General features: G+C 40.0%; 1 protein-coding gene across 1 annotated transcript; it reads right to left on the bottom strand.

Moving 5' to 3' along the window:
- Nucleotides 1-13,745: 13,745 nt before the first annotated feature.
- Nucleotides 13,746-16,596, bottom strand: LOC112429707 (E3 SUMO-protein ligase ZBED1). Its single transcript, XM_076889907.1, has 3 exons — nucleotides 15,213-16,596; nucleotides 14,765-14,915; nucleotides 13,746-14,659 (listed from the first exon to the last, which is right to left on the bottom strand). Exons 1-3 carry the CDS (start codon nucleotides 16,481-16,483, stop codon nucleotides 14,213-14,215), a joined length of 1,869 nt encoding a protein of 622 aa, XP_076746022.1. The 5' UTR covers nucleotides 16,484-16,596; the 3' UTR covers nucleotides 13,746-14,212.
- Nucleotides 16,597-25,558: the final 8,962 nt, after the last annotated feature.

The following is a 25,558-nucleotide window of genomic DNA, read 5'->3' as shown; positions in this document are numbered from 1 at the left end:
GAACACAGAACACAAGACCTCTTTCAAAATAAAACAGGAAACATGGAGACTTAGACATGACACCATGAGCCTAAGAGACCTGAAACACATGACAGACGAGACAAGCAACCAAACACAGAAAACAAGGACACAGATGATAAGTAATGGCTAACCTTAACCTCCACTAAAACCTAAATAAAAATAACACACTAACTTATAATCACCAGCCTAACAAGACAACCTTCAAAATACAAAATAAATCCCTGTGACAATGGGAAAGGAAAAAAAGAATTATTTGCCTTCGAGATAAAGATACAACCACCCACCACCAACAACAAAAAACCCAACAAAAAAAACAGACTGCTTAACTCTATATAATACAAGAAATCATACAATATACAGAACTCATATACCTTTAGTGTAAATGCACACGAAGAACGAAACCCACTGTAGAGTACTCATCTCCTCTTCTTCTCACTGCCACATCAGCAAATACAGCAATGAATATTCGTAAAGCTGCTTTTAGTTCATTTTGGAGAAACTTGACTTGTATGGTTTCTACTCTGCTTTTACTGCTCATTGCTTCAATCTTATCAAACACACAATCTCACCTTTTTCACATATACTGTAGAGTAGGGATGGGTACCGGTGTCCGGTGCCATGATGGCACCGGTTCTGACATAAACGGTAGTAACCAGACCGAAAAGCAGCGCACATTTCGGTGCTTTATTTCGGTGCTTTTTTTTCCTGAGCTGTGATACACTTTAGATTCTAGCCAATCATTTTACGTTTCCGAGGATAGTAGGCGGGGCCAGGTACGTACGTTCTGTTAGAGCAGAGCTACAGATTAAAAATGCCCAAGGCGAAGCGGTCAAAAGTCTGGCTGTACTTCATAGCAAAATATGCAAACTCAGCAGCCTGCAACAAGTGCTTTAAGCTGATACTGTGATACTGTCAAAGGAGGTAACACCTCAAATCCGATGAAACACCTGGCGACGCATAGCGTTTTTTTTTAAAAGCCGAGAAATGCACCGTATTTGATAGCTTGCTGCGAGATCTCACACCGAGCACATCTACTGCCGGTGGGTTGCCTGTTATGCAACATCCCCCAAAAACACGAAGAGGAGAGTCCTGGCCCCTAGCCCTGCCAGTGTAGCAGAAATGATGACGGATGATGGTGTCAGCAGCCGTTCTTCTCTGCGTGACCACGTTATTACATTAATGCATGTAAGGTGAACTAGCAAACATCATCATAGCTACATGCAGCTGTCTTCTTGTTTGATGGCAGATACTCCCTTCACCCTGGCTAAAAAGGATAAAATGACCAAAGAAAAAGTGGAAAACAGCTAAACATGAGAGGTTTTTGGACAAAGTTTGTGTTTTTTCCATTGTTTAAGCACTGCTTCCAGCCAAGAGTGATGCCATATATGCCCCATAGCTGCAGAAAAGGCTAACATTGTTATATTTTTACAAAAAACAGCTGAACATGAGAGGTTTTTGGACCAATTTTGTGTTCTCCATTCTTTAAGCACCGGTTTGAGCACCGTTTGAGCACCGGCACCGTTTCAAAAGTACCGATTTGGCACCGGTATCGGATAAAACCTAAACGATACCCATCCCTACTGTAGAGTAATGTCATATTATGCTGCTTTTTTAAATGTGCATTTTCTTCTGCTTTTACTTTCTTCTTTAACTTTTTAAAGCCACTAATTTGATGCTAACTATGAAATGTAGTCTCACAATTATAAACTTTTTCCGTTTGGTTATGCCAGTAATTCTCAAAGTGTGTGGTGCGCTGTTAGGTTTTGTATTGTTGATTGTCATTTATGCTTAGAAATATTTAACCATATATGCTTAGAAGTATATAATCATTTGTAGATTGGAAGAATGTCTCATCATAGGAGGTCTGTAACAACTCTGTGTAGCAGGAAGAGGGGAGTGCGTTCACTCCTCTACAGAGTATTCTGGCATAGATCACACACCTCCTAGGAGAGGTCGTATCTTCTCTTTTGCTGATATATGGTTTAGCAAACACACGTATATTTCTTTAAGTATAAGAGCCTTTTGTTCAGATGGAGCCCTAGACTCCTGGCACCAGCCTTTGGGGAGTCTTCACAGGGTCACATCTTGACCACACACACACACACACACACACACACACACACACACACACACACACACACACACACACACACACAGTATTCTTTGTTCACATGTATACCTATGTAAGATGTTATATGTTAATGACCCTATGCATATTCATGTAACCACAATAAAAGGAGTGCTATGGGGGACCTGGCTGAGAGTCTGACGGAGGTCAAGTGGTGGAACGACACTTGGCTCCAGGCAGGACTCCCTCATGCATGAGTAACATGAAGAACTTTGCCTACTCGTGTCTTGCTTTGCTGTGTAATTATATTGTCTTCAACGTTCCAGCGGATAGGTTCAAGCTACAAACCTATCATGCGCCCCCCCTGTGTGGGGCAGAAGTCTGACAGGTGGGGCGCAAGTTACCTGGCAGAAAAGTCATGTGGAAGTCATGTTTAGCATCGGAATCACTTTTAAAGCCGAACAAAGAAATTCGCAGCAGTCACATTAATAATATGGGCACCCACTGCATCTGCTGAAAAACCGCAGCCGCGTGTGTAAGTCAACAGCCGCAATAAAAAAGTGTACTGAAAAGTGCGAACATGTGGTCGGGACTGTCGTGCATTTGTTTACAGTGGTGCCAAAACCAGGATTGGGGCATGACAGACCTGACCACATGTACTGTATTGCTCTTTCATTGTGATTTCTTATGTTTCAGTCATTTTTTGCAGGGTTTTAGTTTGTTTCTTGTCTATTTGGGAGCTGACACAGTCTCTAAGGGGATGGGGTTCTGGGGATAACAGGATGAGAGAAGCTGCAGAGAGGCATGTAAGACTGCAACTCTGCTTCCTCGTCCCAACTCTGGATAGTCACGTTTGGGAGGTTTTGATTAATTTGGCCAGATTTCTAAACATGAGATCTGCTCCATCCAAAATGGGATGGATGCGGTCCCTCCTAATAAGGGAGGTTTCCTCCAGAAAGTTTCCCAATTATCTATCAAGCCCACATCATTTGTGGGACACCACTCAGGCAGACAGGAATTTAAGGAGAACATGCAGCTAAACTTGTCATTCGTGGTCCAATTGGGGAGGGGACCAGAGAAAACTACAGAGTCCGACATTGTTTTGGCAAAGTCATCCTTTCAATATTGATTTTAGTGTCCTCTGATTAATGTAACCAGGTGTCATTACTGCTTGGAATTAGGATTTTAGTGAATTTACATTTACCCTTAGCCAGCAGTTTTAAATTTCCCTCAATAAGATAAGATAAGATAAGACTTTATTGATCCCACAACGGGGACATTTTTGCGTCACCTCAGCTCAGGTACAGATATCAGAAGGAAATACAAAAATACAAATAAGTACAATCAATGAAAAAAGTAAGATAATACACTACATACAATGGTAGCATACACAGTATGTGATTATGGATATGGTTGGAAATATGGAAGACATAAACTATATAGCTTGATATAGCTATTGTAATATGATGGAATTAGGTGTTTTTTGTTCGGCAGTTGGCCCTCGAGTGGTTGTTTTGTGTTTTTTCACTCTGCAAGATCTAGTCAGGGGCAGTTTCACCTGTGTTAATCTGTTGACATCCATGCCTTCACTGTTGATAAACAGCATTATCTATAATTAATATAGTTTGTTATCACTGAAACAACTTGCGCGCGTTATTATTTATTGTGAAAGAGTGATATAGTTTGTGGTTTGACTCTAATATGCGCATTGAAGGCTCTGGCCTCTGGAAGACAATTGGCTATGGTTGCTGGTGTTTCTAGCTTCACATCTCAGAACAGAATCGCCAATTACTGGAATTTAATCCTTGGATGGTGTGTCGCCGAGTGGAGAAGACACATGAACATGTTGGTGCTACCTCTGGAGCTTCTGTTTAAGACTATGCTTCCTCATCACCATCACCCAGCGGTCCTGTGCTTGGGACAGTTTTCTTGGGACAGCTTGCCAGGGGTCAGCAAGCGTTACAATCAGCTACAGGGGCCTGGCTAGATAGGGGTTTTTCAAGGGTTTGAAGCAAACTCTCCAATTCAGGGATACTGGCCTCCAGAGCTGCAAATATTTATCAAAAGTTTATCTGTATGTTTTAGCTAATAGTAAATCATATTTATTTTTAATCAAATTTATAAATAAAGTGTAAGTCTGATTAAAAAGATACCATCCATGCTTTATTACTGATGAAATGAATGATGATGATGATACAGACAGCACTGTAAGCTCTATGTGCAGGCAAATACCATTGCATCAAATGATGAGTACATAACCAGGTCTCTGGAGAACTTCAAGACATGTTGAGGAGGTAATTTAGCCATTTAAATCAGCTGTGTTGGATCAGATCACATCTAAAACCTGCAGGACACCCGCCCCTGCTTTGAAACGTATTGCACACCGCTATGTACTGCCCCCTTGTGGTCCTCTTACAATCACTGTTGCATGCAGAAGCTGCATGTTGCATGTAGTGATGCAATGAGAATCTTCTATAGGATACCTAGAAGGTAGTAGTGTCAGTCAGATGTTTGTAGCTGTGGGTTTTTGCACTTTTAAAGCACTTAAAAAAAAAGTTCGTGTTCACTTTTAGAGAACAACTTGATGGTTCCTGAGGTTGAAAAACAAAAGCAAGCCTTTATTTAGGCTGATACATGAATAACAAAACCAAAACCGACAACTAAGACTAGACTATGAGTTTGACTATGATTTTAACTGTGACTATGACTATAACTATGACTGTGACTACAAGGGGGGGAACATAAGCAGACGACCTGACAACAGTAAGAGACACAAGACTTAAATACACAGGAGTGTAACCAGGGGCGATTTTAGCCCATTTTTGGGGGTGCTTCAGCATTTAACCTTCAGTTACTCTTTATATAGTTAGGTAGGAGTCAGACCATGTTTGTTTTTAGCTGAAAAACATTACACCCAGGTAACCTGCTGTGTTGAAAACGTGTTTCCTGACTATGTTTGCTACCCTACAATCCGTCCTAATCTGTAGTAAATTCAGCGATATTTGACCGTCCTGTTGCTCCCATTGAAATTTATACAGCCTATTTAAAATCTAAAACTTAACATTATCCATAGCCTGCTGCTGTTACCACTGTCTTGTTTGAAATATAATGAGAGAAACTGGTTATTTTATCATATGTGCCGATATTGAACCCAAGGTACTAACTAGCTAACTGACTGGATGCGCATTAACCTTATAACTCCTGTTGTGTGTGTGTGTGTGTGTGTGTGTGTGTGTGTGTGTGTGTGTGTGTGTGTGTGTACAGAGAGACAGCCAGGTTCATATTGGATATGAGGACGTTTTTTCAAAAACAGGAGCCACATTCAGGTAAAAGTGTAAGATCAAATGATCCGTCAATAAAGGATAATGTTGGATCAGTGTTTCAATATTTATATCCTTTATTAGTTGTACATGTGCTTTGGTTATTTGCCTTTTGGTTGAAAGTACAGTGAGAGAGGACTTTTTTATTAGTGATCTTGATATATATTTTTTTTAAATCTAATTGAATACAATCTATTTGTGTATGATTGTCAGTCCAAAGAGGGAGAGAGGAAAGAGGAGAACATGAGGAGAAAGTACAAGATCAGGAAGAACCAGGTAAGAAAACAGACAGGGAGTACTAACAGGTGTGGAGATACAGAAATTATTTTACTGCAACAATATAACCTGCATTATTAACATTGCATTAATAATATACCTTACAGCATTGATATTGCATTAAAGATGTTTATGAAACTTACTGCTATTAACCTTTTTCTTACAGGTGCAGCCCTAGTCAGTTTATACACACATTGCATGTCTGTGCTTTATTCAGAGTTGATGCTCAGTCTCAGTCTATTGAAGGTTTCAAGCTTCGATAAGCGCGATGTCTCAGTCGATATATTGTGGGTGACTTGGAGCATAGAAGGATAGACACATACACGCTTACAAACACATATAATCCAAAAACCTGCCAGACCAAAGGCCTGAAACTCATTTAGCTTCTGACTGCATTTTAGTCTACTTGGTAACAGATGACAGAAGACCCGTCAAGAAGAGGACAAGCCCTCAGGGACCATGTAGGCTTGAAATTTATTGCCATGTATGGAAGGTGTTATAGAAAAGGGAACTTTGGTGTCTGTTTTTAGCCATTTAAGATGTACCATTTACTGCAAATCGATGTATCTGATCTGTAATCGAAGCGAGAAGGGGCGTGAACCCTGATGTTATAAAACACTTCCACGTGTATTCTTAGCAGGAGACGTTTTGCTGGTGTGGTGCTGTATACTTCTCCTCCTGCGTGTGTTTAATAAACTCCTTGTCTGATTGCACTCTCCTGAGCCTCTGTTGGTTTGTTCTGTTGCTCAACATTTTCGAATTCGGGACACAGGCAAAACAGAAACTGTTAAACTAATTTTACTCGTACAATCTGGAAGTTGTGTTCTCCCTATATTAAAGCTGCTGTACAGAATCTGCAAAACAAACTGGGTTGTCAGCCCTGGCACTGCATTACCATATTGAGCTTCAGTCAGAGGAAGTCACGGTTGCCAAAAACTTTTTGAAGCTCAAGAATGAGGCTGGTGCCATCCCAGATATGTTAACATTGTACAATCTTCTGGATAATCAGATCGTCCCCACACTGAAAACTGTTATTCAGGTTGCCCTAACAAACCCAGCTAGCAGCTGTAGCTGTGAAAGGGCTTTTAGTGTCTTGAGTCAGCTCCATACCTGGCTGAGAAGGACCATGGGTCAAAGCAAACTCCAGCACCTGGCTGTGATGTCAGTTGAGAAATGCTTGAGAAACTTGACCACCAAAATGTGATAGACAGATTTACCAACCTCAAGGTGAGGCGACATAGGATAAAAGAAAAGAACAAATCTGCAGAGCCATAGTAGTATCTGCAGTAAAGATCTTTTCATACATTGTATACATTGTACCAGAGGCCAAGGTGTCTCAATTTTTCTAATTTTGTAATAATATTTTGTACATTTCAAGGACTCTTCTATTTTTGGAGTGTAGGACCCAGGCACAGAGAGACTTGATGAATTTAAGAATCTCATGATTTAATAAAGAAATTTGCAGACTTGCACAGAGAGGGTACAATTATGATGAGTGATAATGGAGATGAAGACAACAGACGATGAGGACAGGGAGGAACAGGGGTTTAAATGCACCAAGGAGACAGTCAGAGGGAACTCGGGACAACTGGAGACATTTAAGGATGCAGGGACTGACAGAGACGGGGAAGAAGTCTCATCGTGATGACTAAAGTTTACCTTGCCAGGATGGGCAGCTCTCTGGGTGCTCAGCACCCCCAAAGCTCTGATCCTAGAATTGCCCCTGAGTGTAACAGAGGGAAGTGAACACACATGGAGAAACAGCGGACACAATTGACCATAATGGCACCACAGTGGAAATACGCACATAGAACATGGAAACAAGACTTTCAGAATAAACAGGAAACAGGACAACAAGAACCACACAGGCAAGAACCATGATAGGTAGACACACAAACCAGGGAGACTTACTACAGGGGCAGATGACACAAAAGGATCTAAAAAACAAAGGACTAAAATGGCAGAAATTAACTAGATAAGCTAAACTGAAACTAGAACACAAATGAATAACAAAATACAACGAAACTGGGTCACCCAGTACCGTGACACAACCCATCATTATACGTGATTGTGAATAAGAGAAATGGTATTAGGTATTTTTTTTTTCTGATAGTCAATTATGCTTAATTGCTTAATACTGATCAGAATATAATCAGGTATGTTTAACCGTTTCACGCATAGTGGTCACTACAGTAGACAGCTATTCAAGGGCTATTTTCTTGTATTTGTGTCAGTGTCGATGGTATACTTGCACATAAACCACTACACTGGACATTGATGTCTCACTCTATACACTATAAATTGTCCACCTAAGTGAACATGTAAAAAACTCTTTAAAAAGTACATGTTTAAAAAATGAAGTTCTAAAATGTTCTTTTTATGCCTAAAGATGAATAAAAAATGCTTAAATATATATCTAGAATATCTAGAATATGAAAATATCAGAAAAAAATGTAAACAAAAAAGGAATTATGTTATTTTTTTACTTAACCTTTTGTACTATTCTTCATTGTGTTCTTCTTCCCCTTAACTCTGATTTCCAGCTTCCTGAATTCCTGAAAGTTGTGGTGGTGGTTAATTTCTGATGTTTTCAGTTTGTTGTTTTCTGGACTGATGGTGTCCGTTAGTTTACATCACCTTCATATGACTTCAAATATTAATCACTTTTTCTTTCTTTTTTTTTTACACACATGCTTTACTCTGTGACTTTTGAGCATGTTTTTCTTGGTTTTATTTTGTGCTTTGTAATGTTTAATGAAGAATAAACCATATTCCATTTTATCTATTGTTGCATGTTCATGTTTTTCAATATTTCAAATTCAGATTTTTTGCTGAACCTTTTCAGGAACTGCTATATTTAAATTTTGGTTAACAGCCCCATCTTCTGACCAGTATTAATATTTTCATTGACTACTGAGTCACAGTCTGTTTAAATATCTTTGATATAAAGGTCTGTGTTAACTTGAGTTGAAAGCAAGCTGTCTCTGGCACAGATGATTGTTGTAAGTCTTTGAATTAAACCTTTTCCACACATTTCTAACAACAGAAAGATCAAACTAATAAAACTCTGAGCAATTCCACTAATCTCGATCAAATATTCAAAATCATTTTTTCAAAGCAGCATTTACTACATTTGTTCACCTTGGCATGCTGGCCTGCAAAATCCAGACCTGATTACCAATTAGTCTTACTTGTGTTGCAATTGAATTGCAAGAACTTTGGTCATGTATCAAAATATAAAACAGGCCGTGAGTATATTGCAGTGGTAATAGGAAACAGAAGGAAATTAGCATAGAATGTGTAACATGGCTTCATAAAGCAAAAACATACATGAATAATTCTGATGGTAGTTTTTTAAATTTTTTTATTTTAAAACATCACTGTGTAAACGATTGTGTAAGACATTAAATATGGTTGAATAACACACTTTTTTTGTTCTTTATTTCATTTTGCATAAATGCTCAAGACTAATCTATAGTTATTCTCCACAAATACCCACACCCCATGAAGGTCAAACATCCTTCAACTAGACCTGTGCTGATAGACCAATATCATATAACTTGACTGATGTTGTATTTGATAACCCATAACAGCTCTTAACAAAGGTAATAATAAAGAAAAATGATATTGAGTATAAATAATGAACAACATAGTTTCAAAACATTTTTAGTAATTTGACAAGTTTGCACATAATTTAATCAGACAATATGTTGCGATAATTTTGAACATGAGTACATTCTTAGTGTAGATTTTTACAAACCTACAGTAAGAATGTACAAATGTGAATTACACATTTGTGAAAAAAAATATGTCATATATTATATACTTCATAATAATAATTTTGCGATTGAATTTTTTTAAATCTGCAACCTTTGCGACCTAGCAACTTAAAGATTTTTACAATACGTTATTGGTAATTTTTTAAACAATATAATTTGATAAGCCAAAGGAAATGTTCTAGATGAGATTAACAAGAGCACTTTAACAAATACTATTTACTTACTCTATTTTCCAAAGAAAGTGTGAAAAATATATGATAGAAATATGTGATTAAGTTGCAGAAGGATGTTTTTCTTGATTCATATCAGAAGACACAAACATGGACTGCAGCTGGTTTTCCACACGCTACACATTGTTGTATATTGACTCATCGCAGTCAGTCTGCACAGAGAAACAAGATTAATTCACTCCCCTTTTCATGCATGCACAAAATGAATGAACTAATGAAGGAAACATTACTTATCCCTACATTGCCATAGACAGGAGGGTTGTTGTACATGTCAGGGCAAGGGATATCGTTACAGCGGTTTTTTCTGGAGAAAGAATGCAAAAGGTAAAGATTAAATCTAATTGCATATCTTCTTAAATCATATTTAATCATCAGTAAGATTTGTTTGTTTTTAAACAGAAGTGAAGAATTAAAACCTTTTTTGTGGGGCACTATGAGGGAGCTCCACAGGTCTGTCTGACATCATGTTGCTCAGGTTAGTGGTTGTTGTGTCTCTTGATCTCCCCCTGCTGGCAGTAAAATGTTTTTAATTAAATGAGAAAGGAAACTGACACTTTTCACAGCCTCTAACCAAAAAGACATACATTTATTTAAAATATCTATCTATCGATCTATCCATCGATCGATCGATCGATAGATAGATATGCACACACACACATACATTCTGGTGTTCATTTGGTTGTAATTATGACTATTATTTCACAAATGATGCAATAATAACAAATGCTTATTTTCAATGATTATGTTCATGACAACTTACCATTTTTTAACAACTCCCAACCCACTTCCTATCAGAATAATCAGAAAAATCACACCTGCTCCAGATGAGATAAGAATATTCTGCATGTTGTCTGTCCAGATAGAAACCATAATGAGTGTTTTTGTCATGTAAAAACAGAGAGATCAGTGCATCTTAAGTCTTTCTTACCATTAACAGGTAAAGAGAGCAAGATGTTGTCATATCCCACCACGTTGTTTGCCAGGCACTGCACACGCCTGAAAGACCCAAAGTCTGTCTGCAGAGTCTCAATAGTAACAGAGCCATTTTTCTCTGCTTTGTTGCTTTGCATGACTCTGTCACCCAAAATAAAATAGACCATGCTGGGAGGCTCGGACTCTACGATACAGTCACACTTTATGATGCCGTTCTCAGAGGAGCACTTTGAGGAAGTCTTGATGTCAGGGGCAGCTTTAAGGACAAGAAATATAATTAGTGGGGATTTATCATATCCTGTTAGCATCACTGGAGAACTTCAGGTGTACAGATTCTCCCTCATTTACATCTGACTTATACTCAACCTTTAAATTAAAGCTTTAAAATCTAAATCAAATCAAAATGTATTCCTATATCACATTTAAAAGCAACAAAGTGTTTTACAATTAATTAAGAACAAGAGAAAACAATAGAAAAAAAATGCATTAACAAACATAAAACAAGCGTGATGCTACTCAAACTAAACTTGAATTAAAAGCCAACACTAAAAAAGTGAGTTTTAAGATACAATTTAAAAAGACTGAATAGACTCTGAAGTACGAATATCATCTGGCAGATTATTCCAGAGTCTAGGCACTGCAACTGCGAAGGCCCGATCTCCTCTATGCTTCAATCGAGACCTTGGCTGTAGTAAGAGCATCTGGCTAGACGATCTCAGTGCTCTTTTGGGGTTATACATGTTGAGGAGTTTGCTTAAATAACTGGGCGCCATATCATTTAACTTTAAAAGTAAGTGAAAGAATCTTAAAATCAACATGATATTAGACAGGGAGCCAGTGTAAATTTGCTAAAACTGGAGTGATATGTTCATACATTCTAACACTAAAAGACGTGCAGCAGCATTTTGGTCTACCTGCAAGCAATGGAGAAATGAGTGTTGAAGACCCAAATAGAGAGAATTGCAGTAGTCCAGTCCAGAGGTGATGAAGGCATGAAAAGGTTTTTCTAGGTCTTTTGGAGGAAGATAAGGCTTTGCTCTGGCAATTTCACATAACTGATAAAAACGGGTTTTCACCCGTTTTCACCCGTTTCACCCGAATTTGATTATCTGCACTGGTAGAATTATCTGCTATTAGTATAAACTGATACAGTATACTTACATTTTACTTGAAGTATCTTAGATGTTTCCAGGTGCAGCCCTCGATGGTATGTTACTCTGCATTTTAAAGGCTTGTTGTGATCAGAGCGGTTTGGGCGAAAGGTCAGAGTAGATGTTGAATTCCACTGGCCTTCATGAAGCTGCTGTGTTTGATTTTGCTGTTCTCCAAAGTGACTCCAGATGAAAGAAGGTGGATATGTGGGGCAGGAGTGAAACACGGAGCAGGATGCAGACACATTCTCACCCTCCTTTACTTCCTCTTGCACAGATAAATCAGGTTGACCTGTGTTAACAAAAAAGATTATAGTCATAAACCAAATGCAGTTGTGAAGGTAAGTGTACTGTATTGGAAATACAAATGCACTTAAACAGTATAGCTGCTGATGTTGTGTTTTATGCAGCTATCAATTTTGATCAAGTGAATTGATTTGATAAGTATTTAACTGTAAAAAGTAAAATAGATTAAAAACAGTGACTGGGCATAGGGATTATTTAATGGAGAGATATTTCCTATTTTATTGCAAACAAAACAGTGAAAACATCCGTTGGATATTACTGATGTTATCTTTTCACAAATATAGTTATGCTAATATTCACAACATGCTTACAATAATTTTTAAAATAAATTATTTTACATACTGACTGAAATAGAGACTTTGTTATTTTTGTAGGAGTACTGGTCATAGCCTTTAATTTCAATCCGGAAATATAAAGGCCCCACATCACTTTGTTGAAGATCATCAATCATCAGAGAACAGTTCTTCTTGCTGAGGTCTCCCAGCAGCTTTGTCCTATTCCGAAACTGACCCGGAGTTTGAGATGCATCAGAATGATAGACGACTTGATCATTGTCATTGTACCAAATCCCTGTAAAGCTTGTGGTATTGGTTTTTGGATCTGGGTAGTTATAAGAGCAGGGGATCACCACACATGATCCAAGGAGACCTTTCACTGAGGATGACACAGCAGCAGTCCAAGATGAAGCTTCAGGTTGAGTCACTGCAATAAATTTGAGAGCAAAACGTGATGAAGAAACAAACAAAAACAGGGTAAACAATGAGAGGAAGACAATGCACAGGACAAAATCTTAATAATGAAATTTTTTTCCTCAGCTAAATAAGATAAAAAAAACAAAACACATACTGTTTAACTCTGTATATTTTAAGAATTTATACATTATACAGAACACACATACCTTTGGAGCAAATGCACATGGACAACAAAAGCCACTGTAGAGCATTCATCTCTTCACTTCAGCAAATAAAGTGATAAAGCTGCTGTTTTTTCTCTTTGTAAAAATATGACATGATAGTTTCTGTTCTTCTTTTGACACAGTACATTTAAGTCAGACCTTCCCAAAGTGTGGGGCCCGCCCCCCAGGGGGGGTGCAGAGCCATTGCAGGGGGGGCACGGTATGAAAAGGGGGGGGAAGAAAAAACAAAACGCTTGGACACTGCTAGCACAGGGCGCCCACAGAAATGCAAAGCAGGAGATGAAGCATCGCTGAATATGTTTTCAAACCAACTTCATTCTAAGCCAAAGACTAGAAAATATGGCGAAGCATATCTTCCCTTTGGCTTCACCTGCACAAGTGCCAAGGTAGGTCTCCCCTGCAGGATTGGTTTTCCCTGCGTCGGGAGCATGCACTGGGGCCTGTTCTTCGTACGTCGCTTACTACATCCAAGATCAAATGACACATCCAAGATCAAATCATCGCGCTAACCGTGAGCTCGCTAATCCGGTTCCCCGAACACACCTGCTGTTGACGATTACTACAGCTGGACGCAGGAATGTGACATCACTGGGTGTCGTAAAAGGGGCTACGCATTAGGGCTGGGAATCGTCACTGATTTCTAGAATCGATTCGATTCCGATTCACAAGGTCCCGAATCGATTCGATCCACGATTCGATTCAATTCGATTCGATTCGATTTTGAATCAGTCCGAAATATTATTATATGAACCATAATATATATAAAATTATGATAATTCACCTTGTATATGTACTGTCAAAAGAACCCTCTAAGCCTTGTGAATGAATTACATAAATTTCAAAATTAAGAACAGATACTAAAGCAGTTAAATAATGTAATTTTTAATTAACATTAGTATATATATTTTTTCATACATACATTTCAAGTGGATCAGGGATCCAGTGCAAATAGAACACATCTTTTGTAAACATCAGTAAAACCTCAGAGAAATAGTTTTGCTGTTAGTGTCTCACACAGCTTTTCTGAAATCCACTATTGTGTTTTGGAGACACACAGTATAACACAGCATGTACAAGTGAACTGACAGAAACTGACCGATCAGAAAATGAAAAACTGCCTTTTAAAATACTTCAAAAAATGAAAACATATTGAACAGTATTGTAAAACCTCTGTGAAACTAATGCAATTTAGCCTTATTTATAACTACCCTCTCACTTCTTTGAGACTGTAAGGTTTTTCTGCAAGAAGAGAAGCTGGTCTACATGTTGTGGAGTCAGGCAGCTCCTTTGTGCGGTAACAATGTCACCAGCAGTTGAAAACACTCGTTCAGAAGGAACACTGGTCCCAGGTATGGAAAGATACTGCTTTGCTTGTAGAGCCAAGAGAGGATACTCCCTTTCATGGTCCCTCCACCAGATCAAAGGATCCTCAGAAAGTGCAACAGGCTCAACGCCCCTGTATCGATTCACTTCTTCCTTTGCCTTCTGAGTTGGTGTTTTCTGTGGTGCTGTGGTTTTTGTTGAGTAGGCTGGCCCAAGGAGAAAAATTAATGCAGAGTCCTTTGACCTCTTAATTGGAGGGGCATAATCCACTTCATCAACACCACCAAGAGAGATGTCAGGGACAGTTTCCTCAGATGTGTCACCATCAGACTGTCGCTGTAGAAAAATGAAAACTTAATTAATAAAGAAATTACTATTTATATTCTAACTCGAGTAGTGCAAAAAAACCAATAATTTTTTGTTTTTGTTTCTGTAACTCACAATAGCTGTGTCCACGTTCTCCAAACCTGCTGCTTCCAACACCAACTGAGAGAATGTGTTGTTACAGGTCTCTTTGGACAAGAATGGCAGGGCCTTAAAGCGAGGATCTAATGCTGATGCAATGTAGAGCTTGTCCTTTAGGGCCACATATCTTGAAAAGAGATTTTGCACATTTAACTCAGTTTATTATGTTGGATATACATGTGCATGGTTACATACACTCATGCAAGATCAGAAACATTAATATACGACTTTGTTTCCATAATTTATATATAAACATCTATAGATAGATAGATATAAAATCAAAAGGCCTATTACTAGACAAGAGGGCTTAACTAACATTTTTATAATATATAGATTTTTTCACTATAATAAGAATTTTCATGTAATACATGCATCCATACAGTTACACTCATTCATGGCATATACACACAATTCATAAACATACCTTGACTTCAAGTTGTCGTATACAGCAGTCTTGAGGTCTTTAATCAGTGAGGAGTCATGAGAGACACTGATCATCTTCTCCAGCAGCTGTGCATGCAGAGGTGCAATGATGGAAAGGGTCGGGGACTTTTCTTCAGACATAACCAGTGTGGCTGCTTTCAGCGGCTTCAGAGCTTTCACTATATCTTCTCCATCAGTTATGTCAGCCTCTGTAAGACTACAGAGATTACTGTCATTTCTCCTCACTTCAGGTGAGAGTAGAGCTGCAGAGATTGCTGGTTGTTGCTCTAGGAAGCGTTCCAGCATCTCCAATGTGCTGTTCCATCTGGTCACCCCATCATTCACCAGCTTATGGGCAGGTAGATTCAGTATCTTTTGCTTCTCTTTAAGCTTGCGACTTGCAACAGTGCTGCGATGAAAAAAGGATGCTATGCGTCTCACTCGGCCAAGCAGCTGAGCAACAGCTGGAACTTTCAGTCCTGCTTGTGAAGCTAAATTGAGTGTGTGGGCAAAACAACCAATGTGCAACCAGCCCGTTATTTCTACAGCTCGCACCATATTTGCAGCATTGTCAGTTACGATGACTGGATTTTTGTTTGTAAGCTCCCATTCTTCGATTGCTTTGAACATAATTTCAGATAAATTAGCTGCTGTGTGGCTTGCTTCGGTGGTTCTTGTCTGTAAGACATGAGACACGAGTCTCCACTCCTGGTCGATATGGTGTGAGGTGATAGTCAGGTAGTTATCTGTTGCTCTGGATGTCCAGCTGTCACAGGTTATAGCGACTCTCTCTGCTGACTTGAGTGAGGCTGTAACATCGTGTTTCACTTTTTCATACATGTTTGGGATTACCACTTCACTCAAATGTTTGCGTGATGGTAAAACATAGCGTGGTTCTAGCGTATTAATGAGGTTTTGGAAGCCATCATTTTCAACAACGCTGTACGGACGTATATCTTTACATATGAAAGTTGCCACAGACTGGGTTATTTTTTGGGCACGTGGAGAAGTGGATTCAAACTTCACTGCAAATGCCTTTTCGAGTGAGCGTTGCTTGGTGTCGGCCGTTTTTGCTAGCAGGATATCTGGATGATGCCTCGTTAAATGATTTCTGAGATTTGTGGTATTTCCACAGTGCTTTACCTCCATTTTGCACATCTTACATACGGCTTTGCTTTTGTCCGGCTCTTCACTGTCTTCACAGTTCTTAAATCCAAAGTGTTGCCAGACATCTGCCTTTAGGCTCGGTGGCACATTCCCGGGAGTAGCCATGATGGTTCATGCGTCCAGGTCACTTAACTCTCGCGTGACTTCCTCATGTTAACCGCTTGCAAATTTCATACGCGGCAAACTACATATGTATAAAAAAAAAATCGATTTCCGGATTTAATGAATCGATATCGTTTTATTCCAGTTAGAATCGATTTTAATCGATGAATCGATTTTTTAAACCCACCCCTACTACGCATCGATAGTAGAAACATTGATCGGCAACCCGCTGATTGGTCGGCGAAAATGTCGAAGGGGCGTGCTCGGTATTTTCCGGCAGCAGAGCAAGAACTCATGAGTGAGGGATTTCAGGAGTTTCAGAGTTTAATTAAAACGCAAGAGAACACTGCAAAGGCTGCAAAAGCAAGGAGAGAGGGCTGGCAGAAAGTTGCTGACAAATCAAACTCGTAGGTAATTTAATAATAATAATAATAATGGATTGGATTTATATAGCGCTTTCCAAGGCACCCAAAGCGCTTTACGATACCACTATTCATTCACTCCCACATTCACACACTGGTGGAGGCAGCTACGGTTGTAGCCAGGCTGCCATATCGCGCCATCGGCCCCTCTAGCCAACACCAGTAGGCGGTAGGGTAGATCTATCATATGACACTATATTGTCCAATATCATATGGCATTATATTATATTATAATATGTTATATTATATCCCCTTTCACATTAGAGCCACAACAGGACCCACAAGAAAATGGGAACAAGTAAAAGTGGAATACAGGAGTATTCTACAGAATGGTAATATTTATCTCTTAGATTGCTTTGCGTCTCTTGGCAAGGTAATACTGGCCTGTAATACTCTGTTAGTTTGTTCATAACAGCAACCAAGAAAAGGGCAGAGGAAAAAAAGACAGGTGGTGGTCCTGCACCCCCTCGTCAACAAGTTGGTTAAGTAAATAATACCCTCACGGGAATATCGATATCTCTCTATGAGCACACTGTCGCGCTGAGGTAAAGGATCCTGTCTGTCCCGCAATATACGCTGAATTCTGAGGACTCTCCTTATCAATCTTGCACCTTCCGCAATGGGTTGGTCGCGTATACGGACAGGACATGGCTGCGACAGGCTTCCCAAATCCACCTTCACTTTTATAGCCGTGGTCTCTCATCTTGATTACACGAAGTAATTTACAATTACTACTCTGAAATATGAATTACATCTGTAATAATCACATACATGTAATAGAATGTTAATAGTTCATTTCCCTTTTTTAGGAAATGACCTGTATGTATCTGTGTGACATCAATAAAAGGATCAAGTGCTGCATTACCTTTAGTTACATTGATAATATTTATTTATGGTGAAACAGTGGAAAAATATCGCTGTTGCTTTCGTATAAATGAAGCGGACATACCTGCGTGGCCGCGATCTAATCCTGTTTACATAAAGTAAACCTGCTCCCGAGCAGGTTTACGCTTACGGCTCTGTTGCTATGACAGCAAGTCCCGGATGAGCTTCGGGGAACCGACTGATCCAGGATCACGCGAAATCGTCAACAATCTAATCCGGCTAACCTACTTAGCGAGGTACGAAGAACGGGCCCCTGGGCTCTCCAAATCACGGACAAACAGTATCCTACAGTTGTTTATGTTTTTAAGCCCATTTTGCACAGAGAGGCATTTTTTGAAAAATGCATTGATAGCAATGTTGAATATTATTACACACATACAGTAAAATAATTACACCGTGACGCCTCTGCCTTTCTAAATGGAGGGACAGTAACTGCGTGTGTATATGTTAGTGTGTAAAACTTGAAGACAGTAAGATTAACAGTATTTTGTCTCTACCTGCCATTCTGTAATTCATCTCATGTAAACCATAACGTGGCGCACAGCGTGACGTGAAAAAGGCACATACCTTTGACGTTGCGTGACCAACTCTGTATTCCTCGTCCACACGTAAACAGAAAAAAAGGAGTTTTAAAAAATCTGCGTTTTCGGTGATTCGAAACGCCGTTTACGTGTGGAAGAAACAGCTGCGTTTTCAAAAATACCCGTGTAGGTGTGGACGTAGCGTAATAGAGTTAGTAGTTTACTTTCTTACTACCTGTAATTTATTGCAGATTACTTGTATTTGCTTAATTGTTTACTAAATGTTTGAGGTGTGAAAGAAACCGCAATGGAGCAAAATATGGGTGTGTGTGGTTGGAGGATGTGTTTGTGCGTGTGCGTGCATGCGTGAGAAAGGGGGGGTGCGAACATTTTTCTTGTAAAACAAAGGGGGCCTAGCAAAAAAAGTTTGGGAACCACTGATTTAAGTCAAACACAAAATCTAACCTTTCTTTCATATATTGTATGTCTGTGAAAGGTCTCAGTGATCCAGGTCATCTTAGTCTAAGTAGCTTGGAAAGAAAAGTGTCTGGACTTCTTTAAGTTGCTTTAAGACCTTTCACCTCTCATTCAAGAAGGTCAAATGGTGGAGAGTCCCAGATTTTAAGCCCTGTGGGAGTGTCCCCAAGAGGAACATGGACCCCCTATTTGTCCTCTACCTAATCACATGAGCAAAGGTGTGAAAACGGGTGTGGGTCACAATCAACCAAGGTTTCAGGTGAACCCACCATGAAAGCTAGCCCCACCCTATCATGTGATTTACTGAGGTCAAATGGCCCAGGATGTAGGTGGGTGTTAAGGTGTCTGGGGAGGGATCTCAAAACTGGATTATAGATGGCAGAGAATTGGTGTTGTAAGCCACTAACCTTGTTCAAAGATGGCCGTTCACAGAGGACATAGATGGCTTCTTTCACTCTTCTTTTAAACCATTTGTTTTCTCTTTCCAAAATGTGAACATTGGCATCCTTGAAAGAGTGACCTTTGTCCTTTAGGTGCAGATGAACAGCTGAGCCTTGTCCCACCAAGGTGGCTCTTCTATGCTGTGCCATGTGGCTCTTCACCCTCCACATTTTCTGGAGCTTTTCTCTGAGCGCTTGGTACTTCTCCAGCTTCTTGTGTACATTCTTCCTGATGTTGCTGTCATTCGGTATCGCTATGTCTATCACTGTGGCCGTCTTACTCTGTCCAACACTACTATACAACCACTATACCTAAGATAATATAACTATATTTATACACACACACATAAGCACATGAGCGTGGCACAGAAAGGAATTGGCAAGAATATCAGAGGAGCGAAACACCAGTAGAACAGTCACCTGAGACTGCAAGGCTAGACAGACCAATCTGTGCATTGCCTGGATTGGTTACAACAGTGACTCCAAAAACTTTTTTTGCTGGGCCCCCCTTTGTTTTTACAAGAAAAATGTTCCCCTTTTCATACTGCGCCCCCTGCAATGGCTCTGTGCCCCTCCCTAGGGGGCGGGCCCCACACTTTGGGAAGGTCTGGGTTACAAGAAGGATTATGAAATGCCTGGAATGCCTAGAACTGTACAAGATCAACAGGACCCTAAGAGCCTTCATCAGGAACTTAATGGGACTGTGGCATACAACACTAGAGGCCAACTTCAAGCCCATAGCACAAGTCACCATCAAGCCAAGGCGATGCTCTGTCCCCAGCGCTGTTCTGCATAGGCCTGAACATCCCACCAGCCGCGTGCTCAGTGAATACCCTAAGCAGAAACCCAAGAAAGAGGAGGAAGAGGAGGAACTACCATGGAAGGACAGACCCCTGGACTGTATACATCATTGGCAGATAGAGGAGGTGGCTGACATCCAGAAATCCTACCAGTGGCTAGACAAAGCTGGACTGAAAGAGGCACAGAGGCACTAATCATGGCAGCACAGGAGCAAGCTCTGAGCACAAGATCCATAGAGGCTGGGGTCTATCACACCAGCCAAGACCCCAGCTAAGATACTGCACAGGACCCTCAAGCTCCCAGGCCTCTGATAGAGGACCTGAGCCTGAAGGATAGAACTGTTCAAAAGACGCAGGAATTGGATCTGAGGTGATTCTGAGGTTGAGGTGGATATTGTAAGCCCATTATTGTGCCATCAAACAGGTTAAAAAACACACACATAAAAGCACTGTTTAATGAGGCTTTGTGCGCTCAACCTTTTGGCAAAGCAATTGGCAGTCTGTGATGAGTGAGCACAAGGAGAATAAAAGTTTACAGGACAGAAGACCTTTCAGCAGAGAATGAGGCCACGAGCTGGTCCATAAATGCTGACTCTTAACTGGAAATGATGGGATGCAGTTGTGTTGGGAAAAGAGTGGGAAGCTGGACTAACCAGGAGGAAGGAACCTGGATTTTGTGGCAGGAACAGAAAAAGACTGTCCCTCAACTTAACACTCAGCCTGGACTTCGCTACAGCTGGGTTCATGCAGCGTTTTCTGCTTTTTCAGAAACAAAGGCAATCTGTACTTAAGTTACAATCATTTAAAGATTAATTTCAAATTACTTCGGGTTTTTTTGTTTTACTAGTTTATGTTTGTGGATTTGATGTATTCTATTACATGCGTATGATATGAAGATTAACTTAAGAAGAAATAGCTGTTTCCTATTAGTCCACAGACCTAGATTTGTCTACATAGAATAGGAAGAAATAATTAGCAGAAGACAAGTTTTTACTAAAGGTGTCTTTACTAAAGGAAAGTAATAGAGAAAGCAAAAAGATATTTCTGTACGATGCTGTATTTTGTGTTGTGGATCTTACCGAGGGCGGCCTCAATGGTAATGTCACGGTCTGGCTGGCAGACCATGGGGATGTGGGGAAAGGAGGACCCAAAACGCAGACTCTGCGATGCAAACAGTGCTCTTTATTCACAGTGAAAAACTGTAAACACAATAACTCCCCGTTGCTCCCTTGAACCCCGTGTGCGTGCTTCCCTCCGACGTCTGTGCTCGTGCTCCCCGCTGTTGTGTTTCCGCACACCCCGTGCGTGCTGCCTTTCTGGACCACTCTTCCTCCTGCAGGGAAACCATAGAGGCAGCCGTCAACACTAACCCTCGGCGGGCATATACGAACAACACAGACATATGCTGACACACTAACTTGGTACGATAACTCAATGATCCCGCGCCGGTGGGAGCTCCAACACTCTCCTAAGTAGCTCCCCCGACGAGCCCTGATCACCAACAGGTGTGGCAGGAACTTCAGGTGTGGCCAGTCCTTCGCAGGGCCACACCCATCAGGCCTGCAGGTGGCTGTGCTCCATCCTCCAGCCACACCCGCAGACATACACACGTATACACCCACACCCTGCCTATACATACGAGTGGGACACAGACTAACACAGCATTGTGGAGAAAACACACATCACCAAATAATAATAATACTAACAACAATAACAACAGTCAAAACTGGTCACGGACCCCCGAGTCCTCCAGAGCTGGGTCCGTGACAGGTAAAGTGCAGACAAGAACCCTGGAGGAGGTCCTTAACTACAGGAATCTGAGTAAAACCTTTCTGTAGAGCTGATTAGAATTCAGCTTCAAGTCAATGGTACTTTCAACTGTTCTGTTAAAATGTTTAGATTCTTGTTTAAGCCCTGTTCGTTGTTTACTTATTTTTATTTGAGTACTAAATTTGTCTTCAGCTCATTTGTTTCTTAAACAGCAGAAGTAGCTGCTGTGGATGCGTAAAAACCCCTCACATGTCTTGTAGTCCCATTTCTCCTTTTGTCTGAGTTTTAAATTACCAAGACGATGTTAAACCAATTAAAATTATGTGTTATTCACTAGACCATACACAACTGCGAAAGAAATTTGCACATTCATTTCAGAATAGAAAAAAGTGACACAGCTCACAGTCTCAGTTCCTCTCCAGTGTTTATAGTGAGAGAAACAGTTCGTGTATGAGCTCTGTCCTGGTTCACATGTGCCTCCTAAATGTCTCTCTACTTATTGAGCCATCCCTTGACTTTTTGTCAGATAATTAAAGTGACAAAAATTTGTGTTCAGGCTCAATATCTATTGTTCTTGAAAGTTAAAATATCAGTGAATCAAAATCAAATCTCTTGTTCTTTTTCAGTGCACCTGACCTTTAGTGTGGGTCAGCCAGTTGCAGCTTTTTGCCTCAGTCACAAACTTCTGCATTAACATTTAGCTATACCTTGTCAGCCCTTTCCAGACCTTTTTCCCCTCACCACATCCTGACTTTCCTTTCCAAGTGATATTGTGAATATGTGTTAATATGGTGCTACGGCTAATTGTAGCCACATCTGTCACTGCAGCCATCTTCCTCTGCTTGTCCACCACCACTATGTCCGGTTGGTTAGCCAACACCAGTTGGTCTGTTTGTATCTGGCCACAGGATATTAGCTCGTTCATTTTCAACCACCCTAGGGGGCTTTTCTTGTTTTGCCTTAGGGACTTCCAGGTCATACTCAGCACAGATGTGTCTGTATACTATGCTGGCCACTTGTTTATGGCGTTCCATGTATGACTCGCCTGCCAGCATCTTGCACACTGCTGTTATGTGCTGGATTGTCTCAGGGGCATCTTTACACAGCCTGCACCTGGTGTGGTAGACCCCAACTCCTCTATTTCTTGTGCTTAGAGATTGTTCCTGTGCTGCCATGACTGGTATGTCTGTGCTGTCTTTCAGTCCAGGAACCGGCAGGACTTCTGGATGTCAGCCAATTCTTATATCTGTCTGTAGTACATACCATGCAAGGGCCTGTCCTTCCGTAGTGGTTCCTCCTCTTGCTCCTCTTTCTTTGGTTTCTGCTGCCTGAAATATTCACTAAGCATGTGATTGGTTGTGACCATCCTCCCGATAGATATATAGATATGTAGATGAATATGTATGTATAACTATGTATCTACTGTATATCTCTTGTGTCTCTGCTGAAATTTCCAATGGTGGACTTCTGAGATCCAATCTTCTTAACTGCTCATCTCAAAGGTTATTTCATGTCTTCATTTTATGTTACTTTACTTAGATTTGTCCTTAGCACATTTTCACAAGAATATTTATTTTACCATTTGTTATTTATTGTACTCCCTTTTAAACCAGTTGTAGTAACATTTTGTCTTTAAAACTGTTTGTCTATCAGACTTTACTCAATACGTTTATTAAATCATAGACATTTTTAAAGTAGACATTCAGAGATCAGAGTGCCACACACAGTACATACGCTTCGTCATATTTCCCGTCTTAGCTTTCAGGAGACTTTCGTTTGGCTCATTATCTCCGTCTCTCTCCACCTTTCTTTTCGTCACCGTTAAATATTTTTTCCATTTTTCTTGCAGGTTTGTTTACGACACTTCATATCTCCTGCTCTGTGTGTGTGTTCGTGCATGCTTGGTGCCAAAAACCCTGCCACCTACTGTAGTAGACCTGCAATTACAGTTTATTCTAGGGGAAAAGAAGCATGTTCCGCGGGGTCACAGATGGCGCGCCCCACTATTTGAGAAGGACTGCCTGAATCTACTGGTCAGGTTAAACAGATTCATATTTACTTAGTTATATTCTGATCAGTAGAAGCATAATTAACTATCAGCAAAATTTGATTCTTTGTTTGAGCATTACAACACTTAATGCTATTTCTCTCATTCAAAATCATCTATAATGATGGGCATGAATGAATTTGTGACACAGCCTCTTCTCAGTCCCAGGTGTGAATATAAAAGCTGGATCGTGTCTACACACAAAATCCAGACATTAGACCAGACATGTTCACTACTCCAACCACATTTCTCAGTAAAAATATTGATCAGGCTTATATTTTTGATTTTTCTTGTGGTTTTTGACTAAGATTAAAGATCTTAATCTACCATTAGGATATATGGAAAAATAATAAATGAGAATGGTTCTGTTTCAGCCTTCAGATCAACTTTTATACATGGGTGGGGCGACTTCAAGCATGACCCCATATCGCACAACAATTTATATTAGGCCTGCACTTTTGCAGAACAGTTTTCAAAGTCTGAAAGGTTTTGAGGGAAAAAAACTAAACATTTTGGTTTTTTGGTTCACTCGCTGTTTTGAAATTTGCATGAACAAAATAAAAAAATAAAAAAAAATAAAAAAGTGAAAAGAAAAGAAAAAAAGAAATTGTGTTTCAAAACCAAAAAAGAACAAGAACAAAAGCAAATTAACAAGAAACTCAAAATCCTGGGTCCAAGACCCAGGAGACCCAGGAACCATTACTTTTAGTTCCAATCAGGCTATCTTCAAAGTAGCCAAATGTTTCAAGTCTATTATCAAATGTGCCCCATTTTATACACAAACATTGAAATTAGGCACACGGTTCTGAAAATACAAAGTCATGTATCAACATCATGACTCCAAACTGCTACACTCTCCACTGGTCTCACTCAAATAATATAAATCAGGCAAATGATATAGTTCAGGCAAATCTCTGAATACACGGCTGCCTTTCCCAAGACAGCCTCAAGAATGAAGGAGGAGATACCAGAAGACAGGCTGTTACACAAAGAAAGCTAGGCAGGCCATAAAAGTAATACCAGCAGGACTGGCATCTCTTCCTTTCTATTCCACTTGGGCATATTTATGATTAAGTTATTAGAAACAGGCTCCAAAACGGTGGCATGAAGGCCCCACATCCTTTAGCGGAACCTGTGCTGACAGACCAGCATTATCCACCTTAACTGGTTTTTGATAACCCATGACACAAATAATAAAAGACATGATTGAACTCAAATAATGAACAAAATAGTTATTGACTTAGCTAACTTAATAATTCATCTTAAGGGTAAATAATTCATAGCACATTACTGTCAGACACTATGCTGCAATAATAACTCAGAATTATTATTATTAGTTATTATTAAAAATGATCTATTTCTTATATTTTGTTACATAAGAAATTATTTAGGGCAGCACTGTGGTGGAGTGGCTGGCGCTGTTGCCTCACAGCAAGAAGGTCCTGAGTCTCCACCACCTGACCGGGCCTTTCTATGTGGAGGTTGCATGTTCTCCCTGTGTTTGCATGGGTTCTCTCTGGGTACTTTGGCTTCCTCTCACAGTCCAAAGACATGCAGTTAGTGGGGTTGGTCTAAATTACCCGTGAATGTGAGTACGAATGGTTGCCTGACTCTATGTGTTAGGCCCCCCCACCCCCTTTTTTTTTTAAATTACACTCATTTATATAATGAGTTAAATAAAAATCAAAGCTTAAATATGTTTAGTAACCAGACAAC

This window comes from Maylandia zebra, linkage group LG11 (assembly GCF_041146795.1).
Source record: "Maylandia zebra isolate NMK-2024a linkage group LG11, Mzebra_GT3a, whole genome shotgun sequence".
NCBI classification, from domain to species: domain Eukaryota; kingdom Metazoa; phylum Chordata; class Actinopteri; order Cichliformes; family Cichlidae; genus Maylandia; species Maylandia zebra.
This window is presented reverse-complemented; position numbering and strand designations above follow the sequence as displayed.

What these genes read in the sequence shown, in the direction of transcription:
- LOC112429707 (XM_076889907.1), bottom strand. Translation starts at nt 16,483, where the DNA reads ATGGCTACTCCCGGGAATGTGCCACCGAGCCTAAAGGCAGATGTCTGG. An exon ending in TACGACAACTTGAAGTCAAG is followed by an intron (nt 14,916 to 15,212) that starts GTATGTTTATGA and finishes TCTCTTTTCAAG; the next exon opens with ATATGTGGCCCTAAAGGACA. An exon ending in AGAACGTGGACACAGCTATT is followed by an intron (nt 14,660 to 14,764) that starts GTGAGTTACAGA and finishes ATTTTTCTACAG; the next exon opens with CGACAGTCTGATGGTGACAC.